The following is a 13,285-nucleotide window of genomic DNA, read 5'->3' on the forward strand; positions in this document are numbered from 1 at the left end:
CATGTCTGAGGACCCCAGAGTCACCCTGTAAGTGGCTGCTGTAAGCAAACCAGTCCCCCCGAAGTGGGTTTTGCTTGTGAGTTTAGCCAGTGTTAGCTAAGAACCCACTGGAAACATCCATTGTACGCCATGACACGCCCATCTATTCTGGCCTCCATTGTAGTTTCTTCAAGCTTGGGTCAGTCTCAGTCTTTTCCTTTGCAGTGAGCAGTAGTGCAGGCTAGCATAGCAAAAGGGCTGTCATTGGCAGGACACGGGCATTTCCATGTCACCATGGAGTCTGGAAAGTGGTCAGGCTTTGCCCAGCTCTTAGGATTTTTCTCCTTGCTGGTTTCTGGCGTGATGTCAGCAGAGCAGGATAGCTTTCTCTGCGTGGCTCTTGGCTTTCTCCGGGGCTTTGGCTTGCCCTGGCGCTCTCATGTCATGACTTTACTGCTCTCATGTCTATTGTCACCCAGCCTCTTTAGTCTGTGTCTTTCAAGTTCAGAGATGGAATTAGATTTGTTCAACTAAAGCCAAGTGCTCACTTCCTTCCCTTCAGCTGTGGCAGCTGGGATGTCACTTGGCACCAATAGGCTGCCTGACTGTGGAGAAGACAGCCTCTGACTGCAGCCTGTTGCTATCCCTTGGGTAGCCAGGGTGGCTGGAGATCTTGCTGGAGTATGTAACATGGGTAGAGTTTTGAAATGAACCATTCAGGACCAGCTTTGATAAAGAACATGATAACCGAGGGCAAGTTATTTAGGACCAAAACAAAGTAGTGATGACAACTCAGCTTGTTCACCTCCAGAGGTGCTCAGGAAGGCGTTCAGATAATGCAGTAGGCCTCCTAACGACAGTAAGGGTTAACTTCTGTAGACATGTCATCATCATTTGGATATTCTTACATTCTGCTTCGGAGCCGTGAACCTGCAACTCAAAGGACACCCAGACACTTTAGAACTAGCACAGAAGACAGAGACTTGGGTAAAGAAGGGATTTGTCTGAGGACTCTGGGTCTCCCTTCTTTGCTCAGCGGGGACAGTGTTCTTTTCTAGGTGTCTGCTGTGCACTGTGTGCATGCATGCACACACATGTACATGCATGCATGCGTGCGTTTACCCACTGAGCCATCTCCCCCGCGCCCACTTACTATGAAGAGAGAGAGAAGAAAACAAAAACCTCTGGAAAGCTGTACCATACACTTCCATTTATAGGTGGCACAAAACCAGCCCTAGCTCCTTGGTCACAGTGCGGCAGGAGCTCCGGCTGGTGCATTCTCTGGCGTGGTGAGCATGTTCCCTGTCCTGGGTGGAGGTTTAATCGAGATATGTTTCTACTTTAATCACCTGTACATGTATGCAGGATATGCTTAAGGTCCCTGCTTTTCGATGTAAATTACATGTCAGTTCTTAGAAATGTTATCTCCACTGTAGTCCCACCTCCAGGGATAGTGATGGCCTGCCTAAGATAGGGATGCCCTGCTGTCGCTGGATCAGTGCCTCCTCCAGGAATTAGCCTCAGAGGTTTGTTGTGGGCCTAGGAACATAAGAACCACACATGAAGGTTCTGCCAGGAGCTGCAGAGGCAGCCATCCACTGCTGTTTCCTTAGGCTTCGTGTGTTAAGAAATAGGAATTGAGACCCGCTTAGGGGAGGGGGAGGAGCTGGCCAACTCTGAGCTCTAGCCGGCTCCTCCACTTATTAGCTGGGTCAACTAGGACTTGACCAAGCCTCCCTCTTCAAGTCTGGTGATGCCCTGCCTCTTCCTGAGGGCCGCTGGGAAGCAGAAGTGGGTGCACTGTCACATCCTGATGGTTTTGACAGCTGACTCTTGACATAGCCCACCCCTCAGGAAATGGTCAAGGAAGCTTCCTTCTCTGGGGGTGTAGAGGGCACACTTTCCCCCTTTTCACTAGGGAGGTTTGCGCCCACCAGGCTGTACAAGCTGGCATCTGTTGGGGCTGGAAAATTGATAGCACACACGATTAACAGCTTAGCAACAGTGGTGTTGCACGCGCTAACAGAGGCAGGAGGTCCCCATTAGCCAGGCATGAACTGCAGGCAAGCGGCTGAACCTTGAGGAGGCAAAAGGTCTTTTTCATTAAGAGAGCGCCCGCTCCGAACCTGTAGGCAAGGAGTGTAAATATACATAGAAATAATCCATCAGCAGAGTGACTGCCTTCCTCAGACCTTGGAGAGAGAGCCTCAGCACTGCCCGGAATACCACTAAGCCACCAGAGTTGCCTAGGATACCAGTCACATGAGCCCATCTCCCAGACTTGCCCCAGATGATTTATTTCCCCTTATTTTGAAGAGCAGTGGGGGCAGGGCTCAGATGTGCTTTCACAGCCCTGCCCTGTACTGGGGTCTTTGTGTGAGATCATCCTTATGCCTATACTTGAGCCCCAGCAGTCCTTGCCTTAGGCACTGGGGACCAAAATAGCATTTCCTGTCTCAGTTCTCTTCCCTGTTTTTTTTTTTTTTCCCCCTTTGGAACTCCACATCATCCCATGGGGAGGAGGCTCCACATTGTGTCCTTTGAAGGGGCAGGAGTGGCAGCAGCAGGTGGGGAGGAGAGAGCACGGCTGAGCCCTGCTGACACTGGGATCTTCTGAATGTGACTGCCGGGCAGAAATGGCCTGGCCCCTTCAGCTAACCATTCAGCCAAGAAAAGACTGCCTATTATTCTCTGCTTCAGAGCATGTGCTTCTGTCTTCCCGAGGCTCCAGGATGGGAATTTACACTCAGTGAGCTCTGCTCCCGCCCAGGCCTGTTGACCCCTCACACTGACTGTCACACTGGCAGATCTTGCTGCTGCCTGAACTGCAGATGATAGTTTTGTCCCGTTTTTCCTACTGATTGAATCTAAGGAGACAGCAGCCCAAGGAGAGACTGTGACATGAACTTGAAAACTGCACACTGAGTAGTTCCGTGTGTCACTTTAGATTCTGTCTTCAGACCTCCAAAGTGGCCAGCAAGAGTGAAAAGGAAGGCATACAGCTGACCTTCTCTTTTTGGTTCTCTCCCCAGGCAGCTGTGTCTGTGTCTTGAAGTAAGGAAACAATGCCACCTCCGTCGGACATTGTCAAAGTGGCCATTGAATGGCCAGGTGCTAATGCCCAACTCCTTGAAATTGACCAGGTATGCGGCTTCGGGGAGAGTTGGGGCTGTAAGGAAAGGGTCAGGCCCATAATGGAGGATGTGTTTCGGCCTGGAGGCCACTGGCATTGTAAGGGCATCCACAGGAAGGCTAAGCCTGATTCCTCCCCAGGAGAGTAGTCACTGTGGCTTTGGCAAAGGCCGAAGAAACTGAGTGGTTCTGCTGGCAGCATAGCACATGGTAAAGGATCTCCTCCCCTCTCTTTCAGAAACGGCCCCTGGCATCCATCATCAAGGAAGTGTGTGATGGGTAGGTTGAAATGACTTCCTTCCCAGTGACAGCTAAGACTGAGGGATGCTGCTCAGCCCGGGAGGAACGTGTACAGGGGTGTTCAGCTGGGCTGGGACATTGTCTTACCAAGGAAGGACAGCTGATGAGGCTGTCCCTGTGGCTTCCTGGGATCATTTATTCCTGGGCCCAGGGGTACCCTTTGGGAGGTCTGGGTAGGATGTAAGACCCACGCCCCTCTGTCTGCACCTCCTTCTGGTATGCCAACCCTCAAAGAAGGTGGAAGGGTCCTATCTCAGGGGTTCAGCCAGAAGCTTTGTTTGGGTTCCACTGTGCCCCAGACAGGCTGGCTAGTCCCCGAGGGACTCCTGGAAACCATTTCGTTGCTGCTCTGGATGAACCCAGGGGCGAAGCAGCAGGGTGAACTGTTTCTCTCACTCAGGTGGTCACTGCCAAACCCGGAGTACTACACCCTCCGCTACGCAGACGGGCCCCAGCTCTATGTCACCGAGCAGGCAAGTACAGGGTAGCCGAGCAGGCAAGTACAGGGTAGCCAAGGGCGGGGCTAGCTTTGCTTGCAAGTGACCTGCCAAAGAGCTACTACTATCTAGCTTCTTGCTCCATTTTCTGGTTTAAAGAGTTGCCCTTTAGGCAACGCAGCACAGACCAGTCCTCACCCCAGGGTCTGAGGTGACCCTTGCTTCAAGACCTGGAGCTCTTGAGGAGAATCCTAGGATCTCTTTTCAAGGAGCAAGCAGGAAGCTGCCTAGCTGCAAAAGAGCCTTGGTGTGCTACAGTTGTCCCTCAGTATCCATGGGAGGTGGTCCCTAGAAGCCCTGGATCCAAGAGTCTGTGGATGTATAGACGGCACAACATCTGCCTGTCACCTGGCACATCCCCTGCACTTTAAAATCCCCTCTAGATGGACAGTGTGCCTCATGCAGTGGGCAGGCCCTGGAAGTGCGTGCTATCCAGTAATACTTAGGGGTCCCAGCAGGGGAAAAAGGCTGCAGTTCAGAACAAGCCCTCCACCCACGTTTATCTTTGGTTCCCTGCTAGTTGAATGATGTGCAGATGAGAGCAGCCAACTAAACTTTAAAAATGACTACAAGTCCTTACTGATTCACCTCCATATACTGTTTTAACATTCTGTTTGTTTTATTCTTTGCTACCCAGACCCGAAGTGACATTAAGAATGGGACAATCTTACAACTGGCTGTCTCCCCGGTAGGTGTTCCAGTCTACGTAGCACACATATGAGTATCTGTGGTGGTATGGACTCTGCTGTAGAGGTTTGAGCCTACAGACATGGCGAAGAAATCAAATCCCTTGCCTTCAGCTTGGCTGGCAGCTCATGAGCTCATGAGCAGCAGACAGCCTCTTGGCATTTGGAGAGTCTGAGAGGGACTACCTACCTCAGCACAGGCCTTTCCAGAAAGGCCGCCTGTGGGTTCAGTCTTTATTCAGAAAGAAATGTGGCAGAGGGCTGGGTGTGGGGCCAGATGGGGATCCTCTCCTCCTATATAAGCAACCCTTAAAGGTGACTAAAGGAAGCAGCCGGAAAGGGAGTAAAAAGCAGGAACCAGGAGTAGAAGCATAGACCTGTGATCCCAGTGTTTGGATAGCAGAGGCCAAGGCAGGAGGATTGTGAATTCAAAGTCATCTTCAGCTACAGGCTGGTCAAGGCTAGTCTAAGCCACAGAGAACCTGTCTCAAAACAACAAAAAGGGGTGGGGGTGGGGGAGGCTGTGGAGGGACTCAAGGGAAGAGCAAGATAAAGGAAGGTGTGGCTTGCAGTGGCACAGAGGGCAGACTAAGAGCAGGATAGTCAGCGGTACAGACCACCACAGCGCCTGTCACAGCACTGCTTCTGACAGGAACTGAGCAGCCAAGTGTTTTGAGTGACAGTTGAGGGCATAGTGGAGAAGCTTACATGTGCTGCTGTATCAGGGAGCTTGGTCTGAAAGGGACATAGAGGGAGGACAGGAACTTGGGAGATGTGGAGTCCAAAAGATATTTGTTTTGAAAATTAGGTAAAACACATTAACGTGTTCAAAACTGGTGAAATTTGGCAAAGAAGTGAAAGGGTCTCTCGTCCCTGTACCCCATTCTTCCCGAGGCTCCTTTCTTTGCAGTTTTTGTGTCCTATGGATGAGTTCAGATGGGAGAGGAAGGAAGGTGCAGGAAAGGGGGAAAGGGTTCAGTCTGCATCAGGACAGGGAGGCAGGCCTGCCACAGAGATGATCGCCAGGCCCAGCCTTTGTCATGCTTAAGGAAAATTACAGCCATGTTTTCTTGTTGAGGGAAGGACCAGCTTGTCTAGGGAGGGAATGTATGGAAGAGTGCTAGCCAGCACTTACCTTGTGTTTCCTCAACTCCTCCTGACTGCATCAGTTAACCCTACCAGAGAACCAAGAGGGAGGCACTCTTGATAGCCCATTTTATAGACAGTGAGACTGAGGACTAACGTTGAGATTCTTGCCACTTGTGAAACTGAAAAAATAGCCAAGCCAGGTTCAGACCCAGCCTTGTGAGTCTCACCCAGTTTATTTAGCAACTTATTCACCTCCCTCCTCTCCTGAAGGAGCTTCTCATCATAAGGACCTCATCCTCCCCATCTCCTAGCAGACACACTCCAGGCTCTGCTAATTTCATGTGATAGTCTGAGGATGTGCAGAGCATTTTATAGACCTCAGTATGAAGTGGAGCAGGGGGCAGCAGCCAGAAAGGCTGTCTCTGGAGGGAGATTGACATTTGGGCTGGAAGTTTCTAAGCGTGATACAAACTGGTGCTCTGCAGATTGCCTCGTGGGTGACCTTTCCGCAGGCCCCCTTCCTCCACTGTGGGATTAGGAGGATCTGTGTGTCACCGAAAGCCCTGTGGAGGTATGGGCCCCTTTTTGTCACAGAGTCAGGGAGGGGTAGCCAGACCTTCCCTGACACTGAGCAGGCAGGCAAGCCCAGGGCACTCTGCTTGTCCTGCTTTCCAGAGAGAACATTCTATTCAAGGCAGGGCATGATGAATCAGTGAACTGGAGTCTGTGTGGTAGCAAGTTCAGCACAGGGGTGAGGAGTGGACATGGCAGCAGCGCGTTGCCAGGCTGAGGGAGGCAAGCATTCTGCTGGGGAAGGACCCAAGGTAGGATGGCCCACCAGCCATCATGTCCATGAAGCTATTCCTAATCATGGCTTCCGGCTCCTCTATCTTTCATGTTTCACCACATGATTCCTGAGGAGAAGGGTGATCTAGAACTTTGAAAGGTTTAATTGTCAAGCTTATCACACTTTAGAATTAAAGGGCCCCTTCAGGGCCATCTGATTTATGCCAGGACCCTCAGCAGCTGAAGGGTGAGGCTTGGCTTTTCCCTCAGCAGTGGAAACCCCCCTGCTGGCGGTAGTGTTCATCAGGGGAAAGCTCCCTGTTAAGCCAGACCTGCTTCTGTGGACTTGCACAGTTCCCATCTCTTCTCTGACCCTCATCAGGCCACGTTCTTCCCATTAAAAAGCCAGTGGTATCCACTGCCTTCCTGATGTCTGGGGGCCCTGCTTTCAGTACTCACCTCGCACAGCCCTGAGTCACTCAACCTACCAGAGCCTGAGATCAGGATCCCAACAGGGACGAGCCTTCTCTGTGTGGACTTGAGCTGGGCCTGCTGCCGTGAGCAGCAGGGGTGGACCCCTGGGTTCAGCCTGACCACTTGTGAAACTGAAAAAGGAGCTTAGCCAGGCTCAGACCCAGGCCCGTGAGCCTCAGCCAGTTTATTAAGCATCTTGTTCACCTCCCTCCTCTCCTGCAGGAGCTTCCAATCCAAATGTCAGTCTCCCTCCAGAGACAGCCTTTCCAGCTGCTGCCCCCCTGCTCCACTTCATAGCAAGGTCTAGAAAACACTGCTGGGTCCCACTTTTATCTTCTTGGTAGGAATTAAAAAGAAAATCTGTAGGTCAGGGGCCAGCAAGATGGCTCACTGGGTTAAGGCACTTGTCACCAAGCCTGATGACCTGAGTTCTTCCCCTTGAACCTATGTGGTAGAAGGAAGAAAAGAACCAACTCCTGTAACTTTTGCTGCTCTTCACCCTCAGGCTATGGCATGCACATGCATGCACACACACAAAATAAATATGTAATTTTTTTTGTTTTTGAGATAGAGTTTCTCTGTATAGCCCTGGCTGTCCTGAAACTCAGTCTGTAGACCAGGCTGGCCTTGAACTCAGAGATCCGCCTGCCTCTGCTTCCCAAGTGCTGGGATTAAAGGCATGTACCATCACTGCTCAGCCAAATAAATGTTTGTTTTTTTTTTTTTTTAAATAAAATAAATCCGTATGCTAGAGAGATACCAAAAATGTACAGATAACTAGAGATCTGTCTCGGCATGCTAGAAATTTTCTTACTGGTCCTGTAAACATTTATTTAGCACTTCCTAAGCCATATGAAAGCCTAACTCTGCCTGGGGCTCGGCTGCAAGCCCACAGTAGTAACCTGCTGTAGGAGCAGATGGCATCTCTTTTGTCCCTGGCTTCACAGTCCCGGGCTGCACGCCAGTTGATGGAAAGGACCCAGTCATCCAGTATGGAGACCCGGCTGGATGCCATGAAGGAGCTGGCTAAGCTCTCAGCTGACGTCACTTTCGCCACTGAGTTCATCAACATGGACGGCATCGTTATGCTGACAAGGCTCGTGGAGAGTGGGACCAAGCTCCTGTCCCAGTGAGTATTGCCAAAGTCTTCGAAGCGATTTCAGAGTCCTGTGACCTGCAGAGCTCCTGTTCTCATGTCCGTGGTGGCAAGTTGGACTGGAGTCCAGTTGACCCCTGCTACTCACAGCGGTGGGCCAAGCTCAAGTCCACTGACAGAGAGGTCTTGTCCCTGTTGGGGTCCTGATCTCACAGTCCAGGGGACCCCAGTGGGTTGAGTGACCCAGTGCTGTGCTAGGTGAGTAATGAAAGCAGGGTCCCTGGATATGAGGAAGAAGTCAGTGCACCCCAGACCTGATAATTTATGGCAAGTGCTTAGTCTGATGAGGGTCAGGAAAGAAATGGGAGCTATTCATAATCTTTTTTACGGACCCTGTCTGCCCTTCCTGTTCCCGTCCCTCTTAATATGCATGCCTCCCTCTGAATGCCCTGCCCTACACTGTCAAGGAGGAGCTCAGGACTTGGTACCTCTACTGCCCTCCAGGCTCAGGTGGCTGTGGTGGGGAGCAATGCCTTATATGTGATCAGCAGTGAGTGACAGATGCCCAGGGCTCCACCTAAGCCTAAGGAACCTCAGCTGCAGGCAGGGAGTCAGAAATCTCACAGGTGATGGATCAGCTCCCGAAACTGTCAGCCAAGCAGCTAATCCTAGGTATTTGTTTTAAAGTCTTGGATCTTCCAGCTGCACCAAAGCTGAAGCCTCTAGCTGCCACTGGGAGTTTGGCTGCGGTAGCAGCCTTAGTCCCTCCACTCTGAAATGGGGATAACACTCAGCTCAGAGTTCTGTGAGCAGCGCTATTAGGTCTAGCCAATGGGGCTCTGGTTTGTTAGCTGTGGAGTGCCCGTGCCACTGCATGAATGACTGAACCTGTAAGGAGAGACAAAAGGCAGACGTTTAATCCTCACACCACATTATTGTAAGGGTGCTGCAGACCTCGTCAGCCTGCCCTCACCACAGCCCTGTGAGGCTAATGCTGTGAGACTAACTTGATTTTACAGAGGAGGAAGCTAGAATTGGAGGAGATAGAACGAGCATGGTAACTGCTCAGATCGAAACTGAATGCATAGCCACGCATATACTGTCTCCCTCGCCCTGCCTCTTGGCCTAAATGTTAACTTGAGATACAAGCTCTCTTTGGTCCCCCTGCAAGCATCAGTTTGACAAAGGTCTTTGTTTTGGGAGATAGATAACAGACTAACCCAGAGATGAAGCAAGATGGAGAAGACAAGCCTAGGTGCCTGCCGCCCACCAGCTTTCTGGTTAGGTACCTGGGCTGCATCTGCTCTGACCTGGCTAGGTGTGCTTCAGGCACTGACTGTTGCTTCCACAGATTTCCCATGGGTGTTTACTGAGATCTGTCCCTTTTGTAGCTGCCTTCACACTTGCGCTCCCTGGATCTGAATCTCTGTATTTTGTGTGTGTCGCACATGTCTCAGCTACAGTGAGATGCTGGCATTCACCCTGACTGCCTTCTTAGAGCTCATGGACCATGGCATTGTCTCCTGGGACATGGTTTCAATCACCTTTATTAAGCAGGTGAGGCCTTCCACATTCAGCTTGGCTCCTCCCTCTCCCTGTCAGTTCTCTGGGCGTAAGGGGGAGTAGGTGCTGCCGCATGCAGTCTCTGGCAGGAATCAGCCTTGTATTCCCTGGGGCTGTGTTTTTCATCCTCAGCAGTGATCTTTCTAGGACTCCTGAAAGGTTTACACTTTAACAGATGCTCCTCAATTTACAGTAGGTTCTTACCTGATAAACCCATCATATGTTGGAAATGTCACCAGATTAAAAATGAATTCATTTCTCTTGGCCTGCTGAACATTCTCCTTAACAGCTTGCAGTGGCTTGCCTCCTGACCACCTTCTGGGAGGTGTAGCTCAGTTTCCACAGCCTGGTCTCAAGAGAGACCCTTGTCACTTGCCCAGGAAAAGATCTCAATTTACCAGTTGCCTTTTCTCAAGGCCTGCACCAAGAACAGGGCTCAGAACAGAACTGGTTGTCAGAGAGGCTGGCACAAAGCACTGGTCATCAGCTCTGAGCGACCTGCTTCCTCAGCTCTCTTGAGAGAAAGCTGCATCTCATTTGCAAATGTGCCTCCTTTGTACAAATCTGCCAAGTAGCCTTCTGGGGTTATCAGATTAAAGGAAGGAGGGCAAGGGCCCTTCCGAATCTGCCCTCCTTTCTGCTACCAGTAGGGGCAGCCTCAGCTCGGAAAACTGAATGAGAATCAGTGAATACTGCCCATTGACTAGCAGTCGCACCTGTGGCCTAAACCATTGAGAACCTCCCAGTGCTGGAAACATTTGCGTGAAAGTGAAATGACAGCATGTGGAGGCAATTATAACAGGAATTGAGAAGAGGGTTTGGGCTCAAGGATTTTCCAAGTCTGATAGTATAACTTTGTGTGAGGAGTTGGAAGAGTGGGTGGAGATAAAATAAGATACAAGAATCAGTAGGTCCACCTCATGTTGAACCCTTACTTAAAAAGGGATTCGTTTTTAAGTTATTACATTTTGAAGAAACACCACTGAGTGGATTCTGTCACCTAAGAAGGGGGCATCATGCTGAGGGAGCCCCGGCCCATTGGCCAGGGCAGCCATAAGATAGATGCTATGATCCACCTGGCCACTGTTGCTCATGTGGAGGCAGTATGCCAAGAAGAGAGCATCGGAGGTTCCCTGGGCTCCACACTTCCATCCAGCATGCCTCTCTCTGGGTCTAGATTGCAGGATATGTGAGCCAACCCATGGTGGATGTGTCCATCCTTCAGCGGTCTCTGGCCATCCTGGAAAGCATGGTATTAAACAGCCAGAGCCTGTACCAGAAGATAGCGGAAGAAATCACCGTGGGACAGCTCATCTCCCACCTGCAGGTGTGAGTAAGGGCCCCGCCCTCTCGGCCAGCCTTCTCTGACAGTTCTGCCTGGCTCTGCACATTCCTTCAGCACCTCCTGCTCCTCTGTGGGAATTCCTCTCATAGTTCAGACCCCAATGGCATGCAAGGTTAGACACTCCCTCCTGTATGGGCAATAGTCTTCTTTGTACAAACACACAACAACACAACAACATACATCACCTGTTCCTGCCTGAAGTTCTGAGCTTCAGAACAAAGATTTGGCTATTTTTGAACCCCCTTCCTCATTTAAGTGGAAACTTAGTTTGTTGGGTGGTCACTTAACTAAGCCAACAGTGTGGTGGCAACAGCCAGAAATGTGGGCTACCTGTGAGTTTGAGATGCCAGCTCAGATTTAGGCTCTGACATGCCAGGGTTTGGCCTTAAACTACCTACTTGAGTCTTTTGGCCTGTTTCCCCGTTTCTATGTGTAAGTCATCCCCACCTTCCATGCCTATGTGGCTCAAAGGCAATTTAAATGCTAGCATGATGGCTAGCCCAGAGTAACACTAACCTAAATCAGGGTTTTAGTTTTTGTTTGTTTGTTTAGCAAGCTTACCTTATCAGGACATGTTTTTTAGCCTGCAGTAAAGCCAGGTGCCACATAGCACCACCTGGAGCCAGTTTACATGATTGTAGAGGCTGGACTTCCCCCAAAGAAGGGTGGAAACACTTGATTGACACTGGTCCTTCCTGCTTGTTGGACTTGATTGGAATGGAGCCAGATCCCCTATGGGGGTCTGAGGATTCAGCTCCCCAGGAGAGTCTCCCAGATCTCTCCTGGCTTCACCCGGGACCAGCAGCTGACTGAGACAACATCCACCATGGGCTGGGCCCTCCCACATCAGTCACTAAGAAAATGCCCCACGGGCTTGCCCACAGTCCAATCTTACGAAGGCATTTTTCCAGTTGAGGTTCCCTCCTCTCAGAAGAGTTTAGCTTGTGTCAAGCACTTAAAACTGGCCAGCACAACTGACACCATATCAGTTTATCACACAAACACATCATCACTGTGAAGCTACAACCTTTCCTTTCTTGTTTATCCCAAGATCACACATTAATAAAGACATCTTATAAACTGAAAAAGTCCCACAGCCTTACAAAATTCAAACACTTTAAAAGTAGTCCCTTTAAAAATATCCAGTCTCTTTAAAAATCCAAAGTCTATGTAAAACTTTCAAGTCTTTTTTTTTTTTTTTTTTTTTAATTTAAAGTGTCTCAACTGTGGGTTCCTGTGAAAATACTTTTTTACTTCAAGAGGAAAGAACCAGGGCACAGTGACAATCTGAACAAAGCAAAACCAAATTCCCAGTGTAAATAATTAAGTGTCCAATGCCTGGGACTCACTCATGATCTTCTGGGCTCCTCGGAGGGGTTGAGTCAGTTCTCCGGCTCCACCCTCTGCAGCACACACAGCTTGTGTTCACAGCTCCGGCAGGCTTCACTGCTGCTGTTCTTGGTGATCGTCCCATGGCACTGGCATCTGTAAAGTGCTGGGCCCTTCTGCTGCAACTGGGCCGCACTTTAGCTGACTTCTCCTGGACTCTCTTCATGGTGCCAAGCCTCAGCTTCTCTGCATGGCCCCCTCAGTCCTGAGACTTCCACTGATACTCCAGCTGCACCTTCACCAATGGCCTGGCCTCTGACAATGCCAAACCTCAGCTGCTCTCCATGACCCCGTTATGACTTCAATACCTGGGTGACTCTTACACTGTCAAGTTCAGCTGCCAGAGGGAGGTATAACCTTGGCTGCCTCTGGAACACAGCTTCTCTGTGCTCTCAGAAAATTTCACCTCAAAGATGCTGGTCTCTTCTTTCCCCCATCCCCCACAGAGTTTCCCTGTGTAGCCTTGTCTGTCCTGGACTTGGACTCACTTTGTAGACAAGGCTGACCTTGAACTAACGGCAGTCTGCCTGTTTCTGCCTACCTGAGTGCTTGGATTCAAGGTGTGCACCACCACCACCACTGGCTTGCTGGTCTGTTCCTAATCACCACTAATTTCTCAGATCCAGCTGACCGGCATCAGATGCCCCAGTAAGACAAAGGTTTTACTTTAGTGGTTCTGATTTCTTGTTAATCACAGATGATTCTTCAGCTCCAGCTGACCAGAACCACAGAGTTTTCACACAAATGGACTAGCAGAGTCTTTGCTTCCTTAGGAAACTTCACCAGCCAGGCTGCCGTCCTCTGCATTGTTCTTAATATTCTTAGCCTTCAGTCCTTCCAAAACACTTGGTCAGGTCTATTAGAGCAATACCCCACTTCTGGGACCAATTTCTGCCCTAGTTAGGGTTTTTATTGCAGTGATAAAATACTATGACCAATAGCAAGTTGG

General features: G+C 50.2%; 1 protein-coding gene across 2 annotated transcripts in view; it reads left to right on the forward strand.

Annotated features, from left to right (window-relative positions):
• Elmo2 (engulfment and cell motility 2) overlaps positions 1 to 13,285 on the forward strand; it is a 36,792-nt gene that overhangs the window by 6,750 nt on the left and 16,757 nt on the right. Inside the window, exons 2-8 of one of the 2 annotated variants that reach the window (XM_055596202.1) lie at positions 3,012 to 3,122; positions 3,350 to 3,390; positions 3,812 to 3,884; positions 4,546 to 4,596; positions 7,891 to 8,072; positions 9,497 to 9,596; positions 10,780 to 10,931. In XM_055596202.1, coding sequence (XP_055452177.1) covers positions 3,045 to 3,122; positions 3,350 to 3,390; positions 3,812 to 3,884; positions 4,546 to 4,596; positions 7,891 to 8,072; positions 9,497 to 9,596; positions 10,780 to 10,931 — 677 coding nt within the window. In that variant the 5' untranslated portion in view covers positions 3,012 to 3,044. The remainder of the gene's footprint in view (positions 1 to 3,011; positions 3,123 to 3,349; positions 3,391 to 3,811; positions 3,885 to 4,545; positions 4,597 to 7,890; positions 8,073 to 9,496; positions 9,597 to 10,779; positions 10,932 to 13,285) is intronic. The other variant, XM_055596203.1, reaches the window with a different exon arrangement.

The sequence above is a fragment of the Psammomys obesus genome, unplaced genomic scaffold (assembly GCF_907164565.1).
Source record: "Psammomys obesus unplaced genomic scaffold, mPsaObe1.curated_primary_1811, whole genome shotgun sequence".
Classification (NCBI taxonomy): Eukaryota; Metazoa; Chordata; class Mammalia; order Rodentia; family Muridae; genus Psammomys; species Psammomys obesus.